Genomic DNA, 24,636 nt, shown 5'->3' on the forward strand with positions numbered 1-24,636 from the left:
GCTTGCAATCTGTCATCATTACTGTGGAAAAAGCAATAAAATTTTTTTACCGTCATGATCTTCAGGTCTCACTGCAGTTCTCTCCCACTGAGGCAGTTCCTGGTGAGGAAAACACTCTCCAGCTCTCAGCTCTGCCTGGTTCACTGTGTGGACTCAGCGCTGTGGATCAGAGTGTGTTCATCATGGAGCCAGGAAAACGCCTCAGTGTTAGTGAGGTGAAGTACAGATTTACTCGTACAACGCTAGATGTTCAACACATGTTAAAATCTAATCCAACCCTGGTTCTGGAGCCTCCCATGCTGCGTTTTACCATTTGCCTGATCCATACACACTTGATCCAAATAATGTGCTCATTACCAACCCCTTACTCAGCTGACATGGGTGTATTAAAGCATGGAAAGCACTAAAATGTCCAGGGCAGTGGGCCCCTGGAAGCAGGGCTGTCAAACACTGTTTGTCAACAAAATTATTGAATAATTAAGAAAAAAATGTGTAACATGAATATTTTTCAGTTCATCTGAAAGGCTCATTGGTGTGCACAGATGTCAACTGCATGCCCCTAGCTTTTAGACCAGTGCATGGAAGTGCAAATAGATACAACAGTATACATCAGACCTTTTCATCTAAAGACATATACATTTGTATGTGAAAGTGCATTAATTTTAATAAATGACATAGTGAGCAGTTTCATAGAGCAGCACTGCAGATCCAAAATGGAGGAAGCGCCAAATGTAGCAATGTCTAAACATGATTCTTTATAGCTGCAGTAGGTAGGATTTAGAAGAGCTAAGCCCCTCCTTGCAGAGGAGGTGGTTGTGCACGTGCAGACAAGCAACCACGGCAACTAGCACATACTTATTTCAGTGCTCAGATGTTTGTTTGATAACAAAACCTTTCATGAATAGTGCTAAATAAGCAGCAAACCACTTATGAGAACAATTAGCTGTGAGAGCACAGACACACATAAATATCAGGACAAACATCAAACCAGTACGACTGCCTGGGCACTTCACAAAGATACTTTCAGAAACATTCAAATAAAACAACACTAACCAGTAGCCTTAGCACTGAAAACAAGCTAACGTTAGCCTGGCTGTAACATCATAGTGACATGACATATGCATTACGGAGTGTTACTGTTTCCCTCATAGCCTTGTGGTTAATTTTACTTTCAAAAATCAAATCATAAATCAAGCAGAAATGTGGATCATTGGATTTGAAGCTCCCTCCACATCTGTAGAGCTGCTCCAACGTTTACCATTGTTTTTTCTCAGACTTTGTCTAATTCTTTCTTTTTAGCTATGCATTTATTTATTATTTATTTATTAAGTTATCTTTATTGGTTTGTGAATGGGCTAAGTTAGCTACTAGGCTAAGTGCTGCTGCACAAACCAGTCATGACACTTCCACTAACACCATTTATCTACTTGTGTGTTCTAACTCAGTGTGCAGCAATATGTGAGTAATTATCTGGCATGATTGTCCAACATCCAACTTTAAAAATCAGTGATTAAGCCAAACTCCACAGGTCAGTAGAATGTGACGTGCATTGCTAGCCTTCAGAGGACCAGAGATATGGACCCTGGAATCTCGCAAATTTGTATCCAACTTTTAACACCCTTGCCGAGGTGGTCGATTGCAGTGGGGGTCTGGAGAGCCAGAGAAATTTAGAGCGCTGTAACTCGGGGAAGTAAAAGTTACCGACTTCCAACTTTACAGGATTATAGGCCACTATGCCCCCTCTACAAAATCACAAGACATTTTTATTGTAGTCTTCGGGAAACAAGAGATAATGGGATTCAATATCTGATCTTAAAAGCACTGTAGATCAGCAGAGAAGTGTTAGAATGAAGCCAAACTACGCTGGTCAGTAGGGCTTGACAAGCCCTTTTCAACATGCCCTGGGAATCACCAAGACCTCTTGTCTTCTCTGATGTATCCATGTTGTTAGTGTCATAGAATCATAATGTCATTATGTGATCAGTGACTAATCAACATCAACTTTACAGCGTCGGTAGTGAGCACTAAAGTCAACAAGTTGACTAGTTGACTAATCTGTGCAACTCCTAAACAAAGTGTGCAGAGAAACAGATGAACTACAGTCTGTAATTGGAGAACTACATAGTGCTCATATATGGCTAGATGAGCTGACAAAGAGTGTAGATACAAGGGGGTGTACTTAATGATGTCAGCAGTCAGGGTGAGTGTGCGTATATGTGTGTGTGTGTATATATATGTGTGTTTGTGTATGCATGTATGATGTGTTTCATTCCAAGATGTTGTGTATCTGTTTGTTGTAGTTCTCTAAAAAAAAGGTGCTATTAATCATAATATAGCACTGATATCTTTTATGTGTATAGCTCACTCCTAACAGCATAAAATAACATCATGAAAAATGAAAAGTCTTAAAAGGCTACAATGGTCTGTAATGCGTTTTACAATGAAACCCTTCATACAGTGTAAATGTGATTTTTGAGGTTAAGCTGTTCCTTAAAGTATGACTTTATTCACATTGCTATTCAACCTGCATACATTTGGAGCAACAGAGAAAGTGGCTGATAGATAAAATACCTTTTTACATCAAGTTAATATACACAAATAGGATTTTTATGTGTTTGAGACTTTTTGCAAAAGACATTTGATAATAATCAGTAAATTATTAATATGTCTGTCTTAGGTCTTTAACTTGTTGCCAGTGAAGTCAGTGTCAGGTTATAACTATGAAGTTGAAGATGAGCAGGAGTGTTTGCATGTTAGACCCAGATGGGACACACAGATAGACCACGCTTACAACACTATAAAGGTAACTGACCGTTTGTCATATGTTGTGTAAATGTTTGTGTAAATAACTGTGTACAAATTTTAATACACTAGATAATCACAATCAAATCTAAAGTCAATGAAAACATTCATTTATTACTTGAAGAGGTAAATGTTAAAGTGAGTTAATGTTATTTGGAACTAAAGATGGTGGTTTATGACCTTCATTATCTGGCAGGGTGTGGGGCTCAAGATGGCAACCAATTTGGCTGTTAGAAATCCAGAATGCTGGTTCTACAGACGTCTTCAGTATCATCGCCGCTTTGGTGTTCGTCGTCAAGGTCTGTTGGAGGTCACGCTTATACATTAATTTCTTTTTAAGGCTATATCCAGCAACTTTTAGCAGTCTCTGAATAAGGTATGCTGATTGTTCATGTTTTTGTGAATTTTAAGGTCGGTTCAGATTCAGCCCTCCTGTAGTTTTTGCACGGCGTGTGATGGACTCAACCCCTGAATCTGAACCTATTGAGACAGTTCGCAAATTCTTTCCAGAAACTTGGATATGGCAACTTGCTGAAGTGGGGTTAGTGAATCAGCAAATTAATTCATGATCTTATGTTTTGTGTTTTATTGCGTTTGTTATTTAAACAATTAAACTGTGATAAAATAACAAAGGTTCCTTAATCTTCAAGAGAGACTGTTAGTTCTGTAGAAGATAGCAAATATTTATAGCAGTTGCTGAATAGTAAGCATAATACTAACTGAATAATGAGCCGTGAGTTTATTGGGTTATGTTGGTGTTAGGGCTGAATGATTTGAACAAAATATCAGGAGGTACTGTGTCGAGGGTCTTTAGGGAGCATATAGAGAGCAGATGGTTTCAGTTTTTATAGATTCAGTTCCCAAAGTCCAGTATAAACCTGACCAAAATTATTTACAGTAAAAAACAATATTATTTACGTATTACGTAAGAAGAACTGAAACAACCAACTTAGGGCAACATAAAGGAATAAGTCTAAAGTCAAGTAGAGCTAAATACTAGATACATGCTCACAAAGCTGTGTCAACAGAGTGAAGCTCTGAAAATGAGAGCTGGACCCTCTTATACAGGTACTCCTTCCCACCCCACCCATCATAAATGGAACATACCACAGCTTAATAATAATATGCTGGAAATAAATGCAAGACCAGAAGAAAAACAGGAAAAATAAAGCAATACACTGCAGGAGAAAAATATAATGAATTTGGTGTTCAAAGAACATGAAAAAACAAATATACGAGCAAAATTAATCAATACAAATATATAAACAATACTTCACCAAAACCATTACACCCTGTTTAAAACTCCCTCAATACATCCACCGTTTCAGGCGAGCACGCTTCTCTACAGCACTGTGTTACCTGAATAGATCTCCCCCTCGCCTCAATATAAATCCAATTCCGCTTTCAGTTTCACACAAGTTTGTGTGCATGTTTTTAAATGACCATCTGCATGTTGTGGCCGACATGTGGCTAGCAGTGATAACGTGATTTAAATCATGGCACCACAATATACAGTTGTGATTTTTCTGAGCAATGTTGTGATTGTGATTTAAACTTATTTTTTTTTAATTGAGGTCCAGGCCTGTTTTTGTGGCCATTAAGACAAGCATATCAACTTTTCCTCACTTGAGGCCTGAATGGTGAACGTAATGTGCCAGTCTGCTGGTCAGTTTTATTTGTGTTGTCATGGAGGTTTGACTGCATCAAACTCATCTACAAGTGACCAGCTGTGTTATTAGGTTAAATTTATGGTGGTGATACTTGTTAATTTTCATTGTGAATTTTCTTCAAGCACTTTTACAGTTTTTTTTTCGATCTAAAAAAAGGTTATACATGTTATAAACTGAACAATGTATGATGCTTTAGATTTCTGTTAATAATCTAAGTGCAAGTGCTGCTTTTCCACAGGGAATCTGGATCAGCACAGGTTCCTGTCACCGTTCCTGACACTATCACCACTTGGGAGACGGACGCTTTCTGTCTGTCCTCTAGAGGTCTGGGAGTGGCTTCTCCTGCTCAGCTTCGTGTCTTCCAGCCCTTCTTCCTGGAGCTCTCGCTGCCCTACTCCATCATCCGGGGAGAGGAGTTTGAGCTGAAGGCCACTGTCTTCAACTATCTCTCCAAGTGCATTATGGTACTGTAAGATCAACATTTTCTGTCTTCACCAGTCTCTCATCACTTCACATCCACAGTAAGCTGATCTCCTGTGCTTCACGGACAGGTTAAAGTGACTCCAGCTCCTTCCTCACACTACACTCTGAAAGCCTCCTCTGATGGAGAGTATTCATCCTGTCTGTGTGCAAATGGTAGAAAGACCTTCAAATGGACTCTTGTTCCCTCTGTGCTTGGTGAGTTCTAAACCTCTCAAGTTCAGACATAATCTCACATTTCTGTTGAATTGTTTTTGTGCTAATAAACTCCTCTCTGCATCTTTTGGTGTGTTTTAGGGGTCCTGAATGTGACAGTCAGTGCTGAGGCAGAACAGTCACAGGCTGTGTGTGACAATGAGATTGTGAGTGTGCCTGAGAGAGGCCGCATTGACACAGTCACACGGAGCCTGATTGTACAGGTAGAAAATAAACTTTCAAGTTTATGGAGTCTGCTTCCTCTTCTCCTTCTCTTATTAATATCACTATTATTATTATTGTTATTATTATTATTATTATTATTATTAATATTATTATTATTATCTAAACATTTAATTTTCCCATGTAGGCTGAAGGATCTGAAAAGACCAAGAGCCAGAGCTGGTTGCTGTGTCCACAGGGTTTGTGCTACACATTTTAACATTTTCATTTATACCTGGTTTACATGCTTACTTTTCACACTAATGGTGAACAAAATACTGTACTGCTCAGGAAAGATGGAGCTGCCTGTTTCATTCACAGGTAACAGTGTTTCAGAGGAGATGGAGCTGGTTCTTCCTGAAGATGTGATCAAGGGATCAGCACGAGCTTCTGTTTCAGTACTTGGTAAGAAATGAAACATTAAGGATGAAGAATTTCGTAACATAAAAGTGTATTTCTATGATGAATCTGTAGAATCAAATATTTCTACATAGAACCTATATATATACACACACACACACACACACACACACACACACACACATATATATATTTTATATATATAAACTAGCTAAACTGTGATGATGGTGCTTTTATTTCATCTGTCACTTATGCCATAGGCTTATGCTGTGGCTTCCCCAGCAGAAACCACATATAGTTGTAGCCTTTTAAACATGCCACGTTCAAAACAATTTCAGACCAAATGTATCTAGAACAGCAACATTTTCTCCCAATTCCTAATCGTCAGATGATTTCAAATCCCTACTATCCATGTGCAACAATCTATCTGCCTAAAGTCACATGCAAAAGTTTGGGCTTTCTTGACGTAACCTGGGCAGTTCCAATGTTGGGTAGTGCATACATGAGCAGTTTCTTCAGTAAACACAAGGCTGATGTGGGTTGTCCCACCCACACAACTTTAAAAAAACTCTGTTCAACTGTTCAAGTTGTCAATACTTCACAAAGACAAAACATGGTAGACAAACATTTATAGTCTTTGAAACAGGTGTAAACAATCAATACTCAGGTGAGCATGAACGTTGGTGGGCGGATGGCTGAGAGTTGCTGATCATGTGACCTCCCAGTGAATTCTGGGAGTTGGAGTGCTGGACGGAGTGAGGGATGTCGGTCTCCGCTACAGAAGGCATGACAGTACCCCGCCCAAGGAGTCCGGGCCGGCCGATGAACGAGGCCGCCCGTGACGACCTCCACCCATGCGACCAGAGGCACGGAAAGGTGGACCCCGAAAGCCACCGCGGTGCTGGACAGTACCAGAGTCTTTGGAAGTGATCCTGGAACGGGTCTCAGGAACTGGACGTCCTGGTCCTAGGACAACCTCTAGGGCGATGGGCAGGCTTCTCAGGATACCGACTGTGGAAATTGGCCACAAGCTGAAGTCCCTGGTCGACAACCAAACCCGGTCTCCAGGCTGATAGAGAGGGGTTTCGCCACGATGACGATCAGCTTGTTCCTTATATCTTTGCAGAGCTGTTTCAATGCGACAATGAGTTTGCTCCCATACCTCCTCACTCCGTCGCATCCATTCATCAACTGCGGGTATGTCAGAAGCTTGAGCAGTCCAGGGTGCAAGTGATGGCTGATATCCTAAAATACACTGAAAAGGCGTTAAACCGGTAGAAGAACAAACCAAGGAATTCTGAGCCAACTCTGCCCAGATGAGGTACTTGGACCAATCTGATGGGTTGTTTTGACAATACAATCTGAGAAATTTCCCCAATTCTTGATTTACTCGTTCACACTGACCATTGGTCTGTGGGTGATAGCCAGAAGTCAGACTGATGTTTACACCTATGTGTTCAAAGAAGCCCGACCAGACACGTGATGTAAACTGTGAGCCCCTGTCAGGAATACCAAAATTTCTAAAGATGTGTGTGTATACAGCTTCTGCTGTCTGAAAAGCGGTAGGGAGAGATGCGAAAGGTATGAATTTAACCCCTCTAGAGAAGCGATCTATGATGGTGAGTATGGTAGTGAAACCATCAGAGGGTGGTAAATCAGTTACAAAGTCGAAGCGATGTGTGACCATGGACGTTCAGGGAACAAAAGGGGCATCAGTTTACCAGCAGATAATGTTTTAGGAGTCTTATTTTGTGCGCATACTGAGCATGACGCTACAAAATTGTGTACGTCCTGGGGAATGGTCTCCCACAAGTACCGGGTAGTTAGCAGTTGTTGAGTACATGTCTCACCAGGGTGACCTGATGACAGAGAGGAATGAGTCTTGGTACCTGGACAATGTTGTGGTACCTGAATGTGTTCTAGTGCCTTTTCAATTTCTTCATCGACCTCCCAGCGTATGGTAGCTATGTTAACTGAAGGAGGGAGGATGGGTTTGGGCTCATATTCTCCCCTCTCTGCCTGCAACTCACCCTGGTGAAGTCTGGAAAGTGCGTCTGCCTTGGTGTTGCGGGAACCAGGTCGATAAGAGATACTAAAACGAAAATGAGAGAAAAACAGTGACCATCGTGCCTGTCTAGGGTTTAAGCGTTTAGCATTACGTACATATTCCAAATTCTTGTGGTCTGTAAGCACAAGAAAAGAATGATTAGCACCCTCCAACCAATGTCTCCATTCTTCAAGAGCCAATTTAACTGCCAAAAGTTCCCTGTCACCAATGCCATAATTCTGTTCACTGGGTGTGAGCTTGTGTGAATAAAAAGCAATGTGATGGGTTTCCACTACGCCGTGACAGTATAGCGCCTACCCCAGTTTCAGATGCATCCACCTCTACCACGAATGGAAGAGATGGATCTGGATGCTTGAGTATGGGGGCTGTGGGGAATGCTAATTTGATTTTTTCGAAATGCATTTTCAGCATTGGGATTCCACACTAGCTTCTTAGCTGCACCCTTTAGGAGAGCAGTGAGAGGAGCAGCAATGGAACTAAAATTGCGAATGAATCTATGATAAAAATTTGCAAACCCCCAAAATTTCTGCAGGTCCTTAACAGATGCGGGTATAGGCCAGTTCACAACTGCCTCCACCTTATGGTCATCCATGACTACCCCGGATTCGCAGATAACATAGCCTAAGAATGAGACCTTTCTCGTGTGGAATTCGCATTTCTCTCCCTTCACATACAAATGGTTTTGGAGTAAATGTTGAAGTACCTGGCGCACCTGTTTTACATGCGTCTCAAAATCTGCCGAATAAATCAAAATGTCATCAATGTAGGCGATAACAAACTTGACTATCATGTCTCGGAGTACCTCGTTAATGAAAGACTGGAAGACTGAGGGGGCTATCGATAATCCGAAAGGCATAACAGTGTATTCATAGTGCCCCCTAGTGGTCAGGAATGCAATCTTCCATTCATCTCCCTTTCTAACTCTGATCAAGTTATAAGCGCTTCTTAAATCTAGTTTGGTAAAAAAAAATCTTGCACCATGCAATTGTTCCACAGCTACCGGAATTAAAGGCAGAGGATAAAGAAATTTCTTCGTTACCTCATTAAGCCCTCGACAATCAATACGGGGACGAAGACCCCCATCCTTCTTTTTCACAAAAAAGAACCCTAAAGCAATGGGAGAAGTAGAGTGCCTAAAGAATCCCTGCTCTAAAGCCTCTTCTATGTAGTTTTCCATAGCCCACTCTTCTTCCTGTGTGAGTGGATAGATACGTGCTTTTGGGAGATTAGCTCCCTCTGTCAGATCAATAGCACAATCACAACTACGATGTGGTGGTAACTGAGTGGCCTTCTTCTTGCTAAAAACCAGTATTCTGTGGGAATATGTACCTGGATATCACTGTTGGGGCTTTCAACAGATGCAGAACAAAGGCTATTGGTAGGAAATTGAAGACAATGTGAATGACAGTAATCTGACCAAGATGTTATTTGTGGATTGTGTTTTTCTAACCACGGTAGCCCGAGAATGACAAAAAACTGTATATGTTTAGAATGAATGGAACTAACATCTACTCTGACGGGTAGTGTAATGTGAGAAATTGTTCCAAGTCCAACGGGTTCCCCATCCAGTGTGGCAATCTTGAGTGGCTTGTCCAGGGGCTCAAGTGGAATCTGCAACTCTTGAAACAGCTCCGCATGGATAAAGTTGCCCTCTGCTCCAGAATCGATTAACGCTGAAAAAACGGCAGAAATACCTTGGCAGTATATGGTTATAGGCATTACAAAAGACTTCTTAACCAACCCCTCTGTGGGAGCACTCACCACATTAGGGGTCGGCGCCTGAAGTTTGTGCGGGCGAGCCCGACAGTCACGTATAAAGTGACCAGCAGCGCCACAATACATGCACGAACTCCCCTTACGTCTTCGAAGTCTTTCCTCAGGAGACAGTCTGGAGAAATCGCACTGCAAGGGTTCCATAGAGTAATGACTCCTTGGGGTTCTGGCTGGATCTCCAGAAACGGGTGGGTTCTCTCGCTGATCAGGCATGCTGATGTGAGATGATTTGCATGGATTTCGTTTTGTCAGGAGTTGGTCCAGACGTATGGCAAGTGCAATAAGCTTGTCTAAAGTTAGTTCGTCATCTCTGCATGCTAATTCTGTAACAATGTCCGAATTAAGTCCGTTACGAAACGCTACGATGAGAGCTGGCTCATTCCAACTGCTGCCGGCTGCAAGAGTCCGAAATTCAAATGCATAAGCGGTCGCTGAACGATTTCCCTGACGTATCTTGGCTAGAGACTCCCCACATGCTCTCCCCTCACGTGGATGGTCAAAAACAGTCCGGAATTCAGTTACAAACTGTTGGTATGTGATATTCTCTATATCATGCCAAATTGCCATGGCCCAATCATGCGCTTTATCCGTGAGCCTAGAAACGACGAATACTATTTTAGCCTTATCGGAGCTTGGCTGAGAATTACTAAAGAAAACCGAGCACTGTAGTAAAAACCCACTACACTTATTCGGCGAGCCATCAAACTTGTCTGGTTTACTTACGGAAAAATGGGTTGTAGGATTAACAGTCTCAGCGGAGGCAGCAGTAGGTTGCGTGGGTTGTGTAGCAGGCTGAATATTACAAAGTGACTGCAGCTGTAAAGATAAGTCCTTCATGCCCGTCAAGAGTTGTGACAGCTGGGCTTGTTGTTCCGTTTGTCTACGTCCCAAATCATCCACAGACTGATTAAACCCAACGAAGAGCTGCTGATGCTGACCAAGAAGCTGGCCCTGGTTAGCAAGTGCCTTTTGCATAGCCTCCACTTCTGCCGTCTGCATGATGGCTAAGCATTATGTGACAGCTGATGAACGTTCAGACGAGCGCAGAGCAGGCTATAGTAAAATGTTTTTAATGTAGGGAGAATCCGTAATCGAAGTACAAGCAGTCGAGGGTACACACAAAATCAAAACAGAATCCAAAAGGGTAAGGCAAAAGTCACACAAAAACAGGCAGAATATCAAAAACTGGAAAGTCAATACACAAAAGCAAGGCTCGGTAATGCACAGGGATGTAACAATACTTCACAAAGACAAAACATGGTAGACAAACATTTATAGTCCTTGAAACAGGTGTAAACAATTAATAATCAGGTGAGCGTGAACGTTGGTAGGCGGATGGCTGCGTGTTCCTGATCATGTGACCTCCCATTGAATTCTGGGAGTTTGAGTGCTGGACGGAGTGAGGGATGTCGGTCTCCGCTACAGAAGGCATGACACATGGACACAATAGGGCCTACAGCGGACACGATAAGTAGAGGTATTGGGGGAGCTGCAACGTCTCCTGATTTGAAGATTGTTCAAGCTGATGCACAGAGAGATGGAGGTGAAACTCCTCAGCATACTCCACTCTAGAAATGCTCTCCTCCTCTGACCCTGACAGACTCCTGAGAGTAAACTGGTTGACTTGGACCAGGAGCAAATGTTGGTCCCAGTCGTGCCAATGCTGATCAGTGTTGATGGCCAGCTGAGCAGTGAGCATTCCAGGAAAATGCTCCACAAGACTATCACTCTGAGGAGGAAGAGGTGTGATTGGTGTCTTTTAGATGTCCAGCCGGTTGCAGACCTCAGCCATGACTGCCAACTCAAATTATGCCCCTGGTCACTGTGGGGCTTCTCTGGCATACCAAACCAGCAAAAAACTCCTTTACCAGCCGCTCCACCGTCATGACTCTGCTCTGGTCTGGGGTCATATAGGAAAATGATCCATGGTCACAAGAACATTCGGTGGTGTGAAACAGATTTGGTGGTGGCCAATGGCTTTGGCGGTGGGCAAGCGGTCCAGAATATCCATGGCTACTCTTTCCACTGTGGCACTCCAGAGGGACTGCAGTGGATCATGTGATAGCTGTGGCCATCCTTTATTGGCTGTGCAAAGGTTGCAGCAGTACACAATGAGTTCCATGTGCAGGTGACAACCCGGCCAATAAAATCACCATGCACTGTACCCAACACCGTTTTATGCAGGTTGCGTGGCACCAATGTATTTTGAAGGCCAAAGGCCATTACCATGAACTGCCAAACTCCATCACCCAGCACGAACATCATCTTTTCTCAATTTTGCCATCTCCCAATACCCATTCCACCAGTCCAAAGCATCATCAATGTGCATGAGCAGATGAGTTACAAGGTTTGGTTACAATGTTGAGCCACTGGTATTTCACCAGCAACTTCCATCCTTTTTCTTTGCTAGGACCACTGGTGCCACCCAGCGGCTACTCGAAGGCTTGATATCCCCACTGCTGCCATATCCTGTAATTTTATTCGTTGGCCTTTTTCTTTACTAATGGGAACCATTGAGGGCAAAGTCGCATTACTGCTATGCTGTACCAAATTGGTTTGCATACAGTCTCCCTCTGTTGCCATGAAGATGTCACTATAATGTCTCAAAAGCTTCCATAACTGCTTCTGTTTGCCCTTCAGCAAACCTTGACCCGCTCTGCTGCCATAACTAAGGCACCACTTCCACTGTAACACAAACCTCCACTGTACTCACCATTGCTGCCCTCCACATTATCTGTCACCTCTTTCATCCATTGTGTTGCCCATAACCCTTGGGGATCCATCCACCAGTGCTGCATCTTCAGCTCCTACCACACCAGTGGTTTCACTCACAAAAAGTCGTGGTTCGAGTATACAGGCTTCCTGTATGGCTTCAAATCAGAATTCATGCACTCAGCTCAGACCTTCCAGAATGATTGGAAACTGCTTTTTCCCTTTCATGTTCACTTGGCTGCCAGTAACGGAGCTGAGCTGGAGGGCCACCACTGGAAAGTTCACAAACACTTGAAGTGCTTTTTCTTCCAGGTTCAGGTACACCTGGTTCCATCCAGCTGCAATGCTAAATGGCCTTTCGCATCTGCATGAAATAGGGCTCCCAGGCATCTTCCCTTGCCCCAGATGGATGCTGCCTCCCACTTCGCCGCTTTCCCTTTCATCAGTTTCATTTTCACTTTCGCCGTATTTTCTTCCACCTTCTCTGCCGCCATGTCTCACCATGCTGTCCCTGCCATCAAAGTTGGAGAACTTTGTCTAGAACAATTCACTGAGCTAAGATTTAGTGAAACACAGCTCAATCATGCTGTTTCCTAGTGAACAAAGATTTGTCATGTGTACGCTGGGCAGAGGGATTTATGAACTACCACTGCAAGAGATTAACCAGCATGCCAGTGCACTACGCCAGTGTGTGCCTCCTTCAGCTGAACAGACAGGCTGCTCCATGAAAATGTTATAAAAGCTGTGTGAGAATGAGAAAACAGGAACAATGCCTGCTGGCATCAATTGCCTGAAAAAAAAATTCTGCACTATATATTGTCTTCTTTGGGTCACAGGCAACAGCACACAAAAACAAACAAAACATGAGAGACTACTGAACCAGTGTCAATTACAGTAACAATGTCCAATAGTTGGAAAATTTGACTTTGAGCCAAGGAGGAGATATTTTGTGGAAGTAAGGCTTCAAACATGAAATGTAGATTAATTCTTAATTGGATTTAATAGTTTGGTCTGGATTGTTCATGAACAGCATATATATTTTACTGGGTGCATCATTTGTCTGAATACATAACTAACGTTATTGTACTCTTTTGTAGGAGACATACTGGGCCGTGCACTAAAGAATATTGATGGATTGCTGAAGATGCCATATGGCTGTGGAGAACAAAACATTGCTCTCCTCGCCCCCAACATCTACATTCTTCAGTACCTGGAGAACACTGGACAGCTCACTGCAGCCATCCGTGAGAAAGCTACAGGTTTCCTTAAGAGCGGTGAGAGAACTTTTCTTCATGAAGAATCTTAGACTTGAAACATACTTCCTGCAAGGGCACAAACACAGATGCTTCAAGCTATGCAGAGTTTCACACGTAGTAACGCAAGCACGAGCTGCATTCTGAGGATTACAGCAGAGGGCGCTATACTGACAGCCAAACCTATCTGTTGAGGCTGTCAGAATGACAGTACATCCCTCACAGGTTTGTCTTCTATTGCCCCCTTCAGTACTGAGAGTTGTAATCGCCTTACTGCATGTAAGAACTCATGGTGTGTTTGTACTGAAGGACAGAGTGTTTGCAGTGTGTTTGCAGAGTGCTGTCAATTGCATTTGCATACTTGCATTGAGTATGTTTCTGGCTTTAGCCATCATGAGTAGACTGTGAACTGCTGAACTGACCAGGTTAAAAATCATTTCCCTTGTCAGGATATCAAAGGCAACTGAACTACAAGCATTTCAGTGGTGCATACAGCACTTTTGGCAGAGGAGAGGGGAATACATGGTGAGAAAGTCAAGACATATTCAGCTGATAGATGTGACAAAGAATGATCATTTTTTTTCAGCAATAAGTTAATTATGTACACAAAGATATTATGAATATCAACACAGATCTATCTTTACCACTAGGTTAACTGCTTTTGTCCTGAGAACTTTTGGCAAAGCACAGCGTTACATCTTTATTGATCCACAAAACATTGAGACTACAAAGACATGGCTGATAAGTAATCAGAGACCAGACGGCTGTTTTATAAGACAAGGACGACTGTTCAACAACAGAATGAAGGTGAGTTTTTGGAAATTAGGTTTTTTAAGATACCCAGTAAATAAAATGAACTGTTTTGAGTAATGTTCTAATGTATTACAGGGTGGTGTAAATGATGATGTCACCATGACTGCTTACATCACTGCATCGTTGCTTGAATTAGGCCACAAAATGAAGGTGAGGACACTGACCAGCCTGTGTAAATTATGACCTTACATGCACAGGATTAATTTTTGTATGGAGGACAGACTAAAAGCATCATAATTATTAGTTCAATGTGATGCTTACTCTACAATCATCTTTACCCTTGTCCTCAAAGCGAGCAACGGAAGTGACAACAATAAAACCAAAACACTCCCAATATAATCAATAAAGCTGTTTACCCCAGCTGCAAGTGGGAGAGTATGATGTGGTGGTGTCTTTGACAGCCTCCCCATTTCTATTTTTAATGCATCTCTGCCACGGAAGTGGACAAAAGGAGGGATCTCTATGACCTTTCCAGTAAATAAATTGCAGAAAAATCGCCGGAGTGCTTGACATTTTGATTTCTAATTGATGAAGATACTTAGCTAGTCCCCAACACCAGAGCACACATGGGTCCATAAATCAGAACATTCTTTAAAGGGTCCAAATGAATTACAAAGTTGGGAGGTATTTTTCCTCTATTATTGTGTCTTATTCTATTATTGTGTCTTAACATCTGAGCCAAGGAATGACTTTCAAAACCATTGTGTTTTCTTCAACACTCTAATTTACATTTTGATTGTAGGATCCTGTTGTGAGTAAAGGATTATCATGTCTAAAGTCCTCTATTGGCAACCTGACAAACACCTACGCCACTGCACTGCTGGCCTACACTTTCAGTCTGGCTGGAGAGCATGATGTTCGAGAGCAGCTGCTGAAGAAGTTGGATAGTGTTGCCATTTCAGGAGGTATGAAATGATGAGAAGAATGTCATTGAGTAACTGAATGTGTTCACATGCACTTAATCCGATAACTGCAGAAAGTCAGATTTTGTCAGTAATTCGTTTGACATGTTTAAATGCATTTGGGTAATCAGATAATAGGAAAACTCTGTGAATCAGGCAATAATCACATTTCTGCTTTGCGTCCCAGCAATAAACTCACAGACAGTGTTGTAGTACTCGAGTCCGATCTCAGTCTTGAGACCATAACCTAACGGTCTCGGTCTTGTCTCGGTTTCTACATTTGGACTCAGTCTTGTCTCAGTCTTGGGGGAAGGTAGACTCAGAAATTGTTGTTCAGAGTATGATGCCTCTGTCTGAGATAACTAGAAACTAGAACTTTTTTCTATGACTATTAAATATGAACATTGTCTTTGAACACAATAAAACTTTCTCTGTATCAGAGATTCCTAAACTTTTGCAACTTGTGGCCCACACAAGCAACCACAAAATCTTCAGTGGTCCACAAGATTTAACATATCGTCTTTTTCAGACTCACCCCGTAAGATGAATTTGGCAGTTACAGAGAGCTCAGTATGAGGCTGAAGAAAATCTTAATGTGGTCTCAGTCTTGTCTTGATCTTGACTAGATCTTGATATGTTCAGATCTCAGTCTTGACTCAGACTCACTTTTAGGTCTTGACTAAAACATTACTCACAGAAGAAGGACATGATGTAAATTTTTTTTAAATATGGAGTCGTTTTACTTATGAATACAATTCAGTTAGAATATGAGCAATATTTCAATTCTTGACTCCAAATGTGTTTTGTTGCCATTGCTTTTGTTTCTGTGTGGGGAAAGCTCTTCCCTCAGTTTACGCACATGCACAGCTTAAGAAAATTGAAATTAAGTAAGGGTTTACATCCACTGAAAAAACAGACTATTGAGATAAAATCCAAATTTCGGTCCCACTTTATATTAAGTGTCTCTAATAACTGTATAGTTACATGTGAACAACATCTGCAACGACAATATAATTACTAATGCATTAGTCATTGTTACAGATGGATTACAGACATACACCTTATGTAATTACACAAGTGTATCTTAATAGTTGTAACAGCCTGTTCTCTCTCACGTAATTGCACAAGGGTAATAACACAAATCTAATTACATTTGTAATCAGACTGGAACAGCGATTTTAGAAGTTTACCCCCCCCCCAACCTCCCAGCAGTGAAAGGAATTGTGTGATAACTTATATTAAGACATCACTTACACTGTATCTGCTTTCCTAACATTTAGCTAGCATTTATGTTGCTAATGCTGTGACATTGTATCCAGTTTCAGCTTTATACCATTCTGTATGTGACAGTACAGCAGATGACCCCCAAAGCAATGTCTATATTACCACTCCATTATCACACAGTACCTACATAACAACTACACAAACTGTCCACTTATTTTAGAATGGAACTTTGACACTACACTACAGGGAAGTTCCTAAGTAAAAGATACACTTGTCAGGCAAAACTGAAGTTGATAACATGTGTAATTACATAGGCTGTGCTTCTGTAATCCATCTGTAACATTAATCAAATCATCAGTAGTTACAGTGTTGTTGCATATGTTATTCATGTGTATCTACACAGTTATTAGAGACACTTAATATAAAGTGGGACCCAAATTTCTTTAGTGGATTTTTTCAGCCTTAATCTGATCTAAGAAATCAGAGTATGTTTTTTATACGACCACTTGAATCCGATAATGATCATATTATTTGTGTGCATGTAAACACACTCATTGTCACTATAGTAGTCTGGTCTTGATCTCACAGGGTTATGGTTCATCTTTTATTATCTCTAGATTAAGCTTATTTGAGTTATATCTCATATCGTTATATACAGATGGTCACCTTCACTGGTCTCAGTCTGCATCAGATGACTCTGACTCCCTGTCAGTGGAAATCAGTTCCTATGTTCTGCTAGCTGTTCTCACTACAAGTAAAGTCACTACTGCTGATTTAGGCTATGCTAACAGGATTGTCAGCTGGCTGGTGAGGCAGCAAAATCCCTATGGAGGCTTCTCTTCCACCCAGGTACTCAAATAAATTTCAGCCCTTTTTCCAACTCTTTCTTTTTCTTGACATTTTCTGGTCATATAATACATAGACATCGAAATGTAAATATATAACATAATAAAAGAGCTGTAAATGTATAATTCCTTTTTGTTTTTGTGTTTGGATCAGGACACAGTGGTGGCCCTCCAGGCTCTGGCTCTGTACTCCACCAAAGTGTTCAGCTCTGATGGCTCCAGCACAGTAACTGTGCAGTCAGCAGATGAAGAGAGTCACCACTTTGATGTGAACCAGGACAATAAGTTACTGTACCAGGAGAGGCCACTGCAGGATGTTCCTGGCAAATACAGCATTTCAGTGAAAGGCTCCACCTGTGTGTCTGTGCAGGTCAGTGTGTCTGGTATGCAGTGGTGAAGAGAGGGGATCAGGGTGGGACTGGCTACCCCTGAAATCTGGTTGGCCACCCTTGGTTTTGTGTAACTGGCTGATTACAATATTTACTTTTTGATTTTATAGCTGTGTGTGTTGTGTGTGAAGTAACAGTTCTCTTTGTGGTTAATTAAAAGTACAAAACATGAGCTACATTATGCAGCTTGAACCCCTTAAAATCTCAGGCTTATTACATATTAAGGCTTATTATTCAGTAACTACAGGGATCTCAATGCAAACTTGTCGAGCTATTCTTAGGTTATAGAATTGTATAATAAAACTTTGGGTCTGCCAGTGGGCCCAGGCCATTTAAGAGGTTAAGAGACACTTTATTCACTGTTTATTCACTGTTTTTATGATTTGATCTCTTTTTGTTCTCAAATGCAGGTGGCGCTTTTCTACAATATCCCCACACCTACTGAAACCAATACATTGAGCATCGAGGCTAAAACTGATGGAAATTGTACCAAATCATTTGGATACATTCTGTCCATCAACTTCACAGTCACGTAAGAGTGTATTTTTATTAAAAGACAAAGATGATTTATACTTAATATGAGGAAACTGGGGATGACAACTTTAGATGATGAAAAGAAAATGTTTTTAGTCAAAGACAAAATAATTACAATTATAATAATAAATAATTACAGTTCAGTTGAGCATGAAAACAGGTCTAAAAGGCAGCTCCAATCTCCAGTAACAGCCTGTAGCAGTCCGGCATCTGAGCTATATTTGATATCTGCAGAATTCTTTGATCAGTAACTAAATATGGTCTTATAATGTTTATATTGTAGAAACAGTAATAACAATATATGACAATAATGTAGTGAATAACTAACTAGCTAACAGTGTTTTATTAATTTATTTGTTTACAGATATAATGGGGAATTAAACAGCACTAACATGGTCATAGTGGATATAAAAATCTTATCAGGATTCACAGCAGATCCCAGTGATGTAAGTAGTCCTGGAAGATTATTAAACAAATATACTGTAATTGTTCCTTTAAATCTGCTATTCAAATGTTTAATAAATCATTGTAGAGAAGTAATTACTTTGTTTCTTCAGCTAAAAAACAGCCCACTTGTGGAACGGGTCGATTCCAAAGATGACCATGTTATCATGTATATGAAAGAGGTGAGAGATAAACACAGTTATATACTCCTCAGTTATTGTGGACATTCATACACAGCAGGGGTGTAACAGTAAACAGAGGTCAAGGTTTGGTTCACGTCACAGTTTGGACATCACTGTCTGGTATGAGTTCAGTACAACATGAAAAAAGCAACAACAACCCCCAGACGCATAAGCCTTTTCATTTATTTTGAACAGATAGTAACATTAGTGCAAGTTACAGTTTGTTCCACCTAGTGTTGTATACACACCCAGAGGTAGGCACAGTCTGTAGTGTAGGTCATTTGCTAACTAATGTGTACGGTGATATTTCCAGAGAGCTTGTCGAGAGAAGAATTACCACTCTGAAATGTCTTCCAGGTTTCTCAAACGCTAGAGGGCACTCCCAAGTGAGTCCAAAATGAATGAGTTAATGTGGAGCATTTGAGTAAAATCATAATTTATAAATGTTTAAACATTAATAATGTAAAAGAATACAACCATTTCCTGAGCACTGAATGGCATAAAACACTTTAACACTGCTGTTATATTTCTGAATGCTTTTGAACTCAAGTTATAGAAGTTTAAAATGGCACCTCATCTACGTAAATGACATCAGTAAACATGAACAGCCAATGAGCTGCTTTGCTCTTCAACCAATCAGCACTCAGTAGTAGTAATGCTGCAGTAGTCCTGAAGCCCAAACCCTGTTTGCTGTAGAAAAAAAGAAACATACAGCTGGGTTTTCTTTGCTTTTTTAGTGAATTACATCCTTCTACTTTCTAAAATTAAAGAAAAGGTCTGGGCACATGATTAGAAACTATTTTAACCTTTCGTTTTTAGTCATTTAGCTCCAGTCACCCCATTCATTGAGGACTCGCTTGCCGGGCGCCCTTTGCTGTTTTGCAGTCCTGTTTTTGATATAACAAGGGAAATAGGAAGTGGCCAGGCTCCTCAAAAATTGGCTCTGATATTTCCACTCCAATTGGGACTTTGTAGTTGGGAGCAGAGCGACAGAAAAATGTGTAAGGTTTCGTGCTGAATCTTTTCATAAGTGCATATATATTGCAAGCTATGGATAGAGATAAGTCATCTTTTATTCATTTAATTTCAACTTGTCTTTTATTTTAAAAATCACTTTTTTATTATTTTTTTTTCTTTTTTTATTTACCTCGAAAGCTGCCTTTCACTTACAGTTCAAACACCTCAAATTCAGCCTCACAGTTAGCTGCAGAGGACAGCTTCACCTGAACCGCTGCTGCTAACTTGCTAACGGCTTACAGCTTAAAGTTTCTCAGTGGAACTCGCACTTGTGAAATTTGGTTACACATTACATATATTAATCTTCATACATACCGTGCAGGGGGACTGAACTGTAACATCTGCACACTGATGGTTGGGGGCAAATACACATACGCTTAGACCCCAACCATCAGTGTTTTAAGGTAAGATCTGACAGGTAAAGTTAAGATTTTTCACAAGTTCATAATACAGAAGAAAATCTTATCTTAATTCATGAATTATACATACATACATACATACATACATACATCCAAACCGCTTATCCTTCTGGGTCGCGGTGGGGTGCTGGAGCCTATCCCAGCTGTCATTGGGCAGAAGAATTCATGAATTATATCTTTTACAATTTTATCTCGAGTTAAGAAATCCTAAAGTACTGGATCAAGGTTCAACATCCTAGCTAGACTACATTTCTGAAATAAGGTCTTAATTTTAGGATAAACCCCAGCAGTGCCCTAACATTTGTTTTACCTTCAATTTTTAATCATTTTTAAGTAGTTGTGACAGGCAGCATAACAAGTTCACGATACGATAGCATAATGATGATCCTGGACATGCAGGTGCGTCGATGTTCGCCTCTCGGGGCACATGCCACAGTGTGTTAATGGTCATGAAAATTAACATAAAATATTACAGTGATGAGGGTGAATAATGAGGAGACAGAGATGAACATGTGGCTGTTTTTTAGGAGGAATCACGTTATGCAAGGTGGATAAAACCTTGGCATGGAAATGGAAACTGAAACCGCAGAGTGGAGACAGTTAAACAGAATAGGGACTTTGTCACAGTGTTCTAACTTCTAGTTTGTCACACTTTAGTTTTGTTTTAATACTTTTTGTATCGGTAATGGTAGCTGTCTAGCTGTTTGATTATGTATTTACATTTGGGGCGGCACGGTGGCGCAGTGGGTAGCGCTGTCGCCTCACAACAAGAATGGCCGGGGTTCGGGCGACCAGGGTCATTTCTGTGTGGAGTTTGCATGTTCTCCCCGTGTCTGCGTGGGTTTCCTCCGGCTACTCCGGTTTCCTCCCACTCCAAAAACATGCAGTCAGGCTGATTGGACACGCTAAATTGCCCCTAGGTGTGAGTGTGTGTGACTGTCTGTGACTGTGTATGTCTGTCTGTCTGTCTGCCCTGCGATGGACTGGCGACCTGTCCAGGGTGTATCCTGCCTTCCGCCCAATGACAGCTGGGATAGGCTCCAGCACCCCACCGCGACCCAGAAGGATAAGCGGTTTAGATGATGTATGTATGTATGTATTTACATTTCAGCTGTATGTGTATTGATTTAGTAGTTTACAATTTCCTTACTTGAAATAAGATTCTGTAAGATATAATTTCTAAATTAAGGTAAGATTTGCTTCTGTAATATGAATTTGTAAAAAATCTCATCTTGTCCTGTCATAGGAAATTTCTGTAACACAGACCCTTCTAGGCTTTAAAAATCTGTCATAATCATTGATAATGGCAGATTAAAAATTTTTTTGCATATTCACAGTGACACAAAAACACAAAATGGCTAATTTTACAACAAACTGGACCAAAAACTGTCCAAACAACAACAGATGATGGAGCATTTTTGGTTTGTGTTCAACAGGTCCCAAGGAATTCTCCTATAAATTATCAGCTACATCTTAAACAGGTGCTTCCAGTCAAGAACCTCAAACCAGCTGTGATCAAAGTTTATGATTACTACCAAACAAGTAAGATTTCCCTGGGTTACATGATTCCTACACTAGTACTGTGATTGTATTGCTTCTGTTTACTGAATTTTAACACCTCTTTTATTCAGGTGACCAGTCTGAGACAGAGTACTCCTCCCCCTGTGTGTGAGCTCTCAGATCTGCAGCTTCACAGTACGAGACACAGAAAAGACTTGGTTCCTTGTTTTATCCTGATTTTATTTTAACATTAATCAGATGTTTGTTTCCTTTTACACTGAAATAAATATGAACTTGAAGCAACACAAACAGTTTAAAGGGTAATCTTTGTGCTGAAATATTCAACATTCCCTAAAAAGGTGAGTGACAGTCAACTCAAGGCTTGTAAACACAACAGAGGTCAAATTTGTGCACAATGATTTCACAGTTTGGTAGAGCAAATCAAGGGCCTGGAACCAGAGGAGAAGTAGCAAAAGTGTTTAACAAGACAACCAAATAAACTTTAAGCTCACTGTATGCTCAGTGTTTGCTTTAATAATATGAATAGTGATAATTTTCTCATTATCTGAGGGAAATTCTGAGGAGAAATTCTTTCTGTTAGAACGTCTGTGAAATGAGTTATGCACACACACACACACACACACACACACACACACACACACACACACACACACACACACAGGTAAACAATTCACAAAGTTTAATAGTGAAGCAGTTCTTTAAAAGTGGAATGCAGGATGTACACCACTCGGCCACAACATTGAAACTACCTTATTTCTACTCCTTATTTCTACACTCATTGTCCATTTTATCAGCTCCACTTACAGTATAGATGTACAATTACAGACTGTAGTCCATCTGTTTCTCTACCTACTTTCTTAGCCCCCTTTCACACTGTTCTTTAATGGCTGGATGTGTTCAACAACTTCAGCAGCACCTCTGTGTCTGATCCACTCGTACCAGCACAACACACACTAACACACCACCACTACCATATCAGTGTAACTGCAGTGCTGAGAATGTTCCACCACCCAAATAATACCTGCTCTGTGGTGGTCCTGTAGGGGGCCTGACCCTTTAAGAACAGGGTCAAAAGGGGCAGAGAAACAGATGGAGGGAAACTACAGTCTGTAATTGTAATTGTTTTAAAGTTTTGGCTGATTCAAGGTAACCTAACTAAATCAAGAGTAAACCGAACTCGAAAAAGTAGAGCACTGTCAGCTCAATTGAAACTATTTAAAATTATTGAAGTGTTTGAGTTAACTTTACTTACTGCATTGTGAAATAGAAAGTACCTATAACTCAAATGTAGTTATTTAAGCCTGAACCTGTGAGACTTTACTGCTTTACAGTAAGTTTGCATGATTTTTTTACAGTCATCTAGTTTGCAGAGACACACATTAAAGACTATACAGACTCATTTTCGATAATTGCCACATGAAACCTTCTAATATTAAGATCTGATCTTATGATTTGGTGTTTTGTAGGATAAATGCAGCCAGTGATAAACTCGATCCACAAGATCATGAACAGAAATTGAAAGTATGCATTATTTAGTAGCCTTTTAACTGAAACCTAGTCATATGAATTGAAGCATTAATGCTGCAGGCCTACAAAATATCAGTTCTATTTCACTTACAAGCAGGCAGTTGATCTCTGCTCACTCATGGTGCTGGAGAGAGATGTTTGTTTGAAGTTTGTACAGATGAAACAGGTCAGTGACCTCATGTAAGTAAGGTCTAAGAGGGAGAGTTCCTGTAAATAATGAGAGTAAAAGGGCAAATTTGACATTCTTCAACAAAAACTCAAATAATGACCTGCGTTCATTTCAGCCCACACAGTTAGAACGTTCACTCGGTACGTATTAATCCTGGATTTCGGAAGATCAGGTCCTTCAGCAGATTTACACCTTAACCCTGCAGGATATGGCATTCCAGGAGGAGATTTACTTATCAATTAAATATTATACTGTGAAGTATATACAAAAAAGTTCTGTCTGTAAAATGCATAAATGGGGAGTAGAGAGTACAGTAGTTGGGGCAGAAAATTTAGAATTAGCTCAAGCAGAATTACCAGCTCCTGATAACTGAGGGGCCTGAATTTCCTTCTGCTCCTGTCTCAGACATTCATTGTCAGCCTGCAAAACAGAATAACTACCTAAGAATGTGGGAGTTGGGGGGCTAAATGAAAATAACAGAAACTCAGATGAGAATAATGTTTCAGAAACAGCTTAAGTGCTAAAGTGAGATCTTTCTTGTTTTCTTTTCTCTGCAGAGCTGCTGATTTATGCTTATCCATTTCTTGCCATTTCGTGTGAGTTTCTTCATTATGCAGTCACTCCCCCCACCCCCCATGCTGACCTCGGGTAAATGCTTCTGATTTGGACAGTTGGATCTGTTTTCAGTGTAGCCAAAATGTGTTGCTCAAAAGGATTAATCATTAATGAGATGATGAGTCCAAATGTTTGAGGTGAACCTCCTGTGGGCTGAACATCCTTTTAAAAAGGCAGTGAAGCTTCTGAACCTGGTGTTGGTGACCAAACATCATCATGGTGGCCCGTGGGTTTCTCGTACGGGAAGGGCTACTGTTAGCCTGCTTCCTCTTTCTCTCTGTGTACGGACAAACCTCAGGACCGTGAGTAATCCAAACAGATGTCTGCTGGTGAAAAATGTAGTAGCCTAATCTGTTGCATATTGTAATATGTATTGTAATATGTTGTGATTATATAGTTGTGCTTTATGTGGTAGCGGTGTCATAGCATCTCTGTATGCACTTGTATACAGGCTCTGTGTTTTGGGGGGGGGGCTTTAAACCTGCTCCGCTTCTTGTGTT

The 24,636-nt window shown here is 40.8% G+C and overlaps 2 protein-coding genes across 3 annotated transcripts in view; both read left to right on the top strand.

Moving 5' to 3' along the window:
* Positions 1-22,113, top strand: part of LOC118826915 (alpha-2-macroglobulin-like) — a 33,873-nt gene extending 11,760 nt beyond the window's left edge. Inside the window, exons 14-34 of the mRNA XM_036597980.1 lie at positions 66-215; positions 2,678-2,803; positions 2,999-3,101; positions 3,214-3,343; positions 4,711-4,936; positions 5,024-5,150; positions 5,250-5,371; positions 5,518-5,569; positions 5,691-5,774; positions 13,380-13,556; positions 13,985-14,060; positions 14,186-14,342; positions 14,424-14,498; positions 15,091-15,253; positions 17,133-17,323; positions 17,474-17,689; positions 18,119-18,240; positions 18,607-18,688; positions 18,800-18,868; positions 21,741-21,846; positions 21,936-22,113. Coding sequence (XP_036453873.1) covers positions 66-215; positions 2,678-2,803; positions 2,999-3,101; positions 3,214-3,343; positions 4,711-4,936; positions 5,024-5,150; positions 5,250-5,371; positions 5,518-5,569; positions 5,691-5,774; positions 13,380-13,556; positions 13,985-14,060; positions 14,186-14,342; positions 14,424-14,498; positions 15,091-15,253; positions 17,133-17,323; positions 17,474-17,689; positions 18,119-18,240; positions 18,607-18,688; positions 18,800-18,868; positions 21,741-21,846; positions 21,936-21,976 — 2,595 coding nt within the window. The 3' untranslated portion in view covers positions 21,977-22,113. The remainder of the gene's footprint in view (positions 1-65; positions 216-2,677; positions 2,804-2,998; positions 3,102-3,213; positions 3,344-4,710; positions 4,937-5,023; positions 5,151-5,249; positions 5,372-5,517; positions 5,570-5,690; positions 5,775-13,379; positions 13,557-13,984; positions 14,061-14,185; positions 14,343-14,423; positions 14,499-15,090; positions 15,254-17,132; positions 17,324-17,473; positions 17,690-18,118; positions 18,241-18,606; positions 18,689-18,799; positions 18,869-21,740; positions 21,847-21,935) is intronic.
* Positions 22,114-24,203: 2,090 nt separating this feature from the next.
* Positions 24,204-24,636, top strand: part of LOC118826889 (alpha-2-macroglobulin-like) — a 29,674-nt gene continuing 29,241 nt past the window's right edge. For both annotated transcript variants that reach the window (XM_036597940.1, XM_036597950.1), the window contains exon 1: positions 24,204-24,438. In XM_036597940.1, the coding sequence (XP_036453833.1) occupies positions 24,353-24,438 (86 nt within the window). In that variant the 5' untranslated portion in view covers positions 24,204-24,352. The remainder of the gene's footprint in view (positions 24,439-24,636) is intronic.

Source organism: Colossoma macropomum, unplaced genomic scaffold (genome assembly GCF_904425465.1).
Source record: "Colossoma macropomum unplaced genomic scaffold, Colossoma_macropomum, whole genome shotgun sequence".
Classification (NCBI taxonomy): domain Eukaryota; kingdom Metazoa; phylum Chordata; class Actinopteri; order Characiformes; family Serrasalmidae; genus Colossoma; species Colossoma macropomum.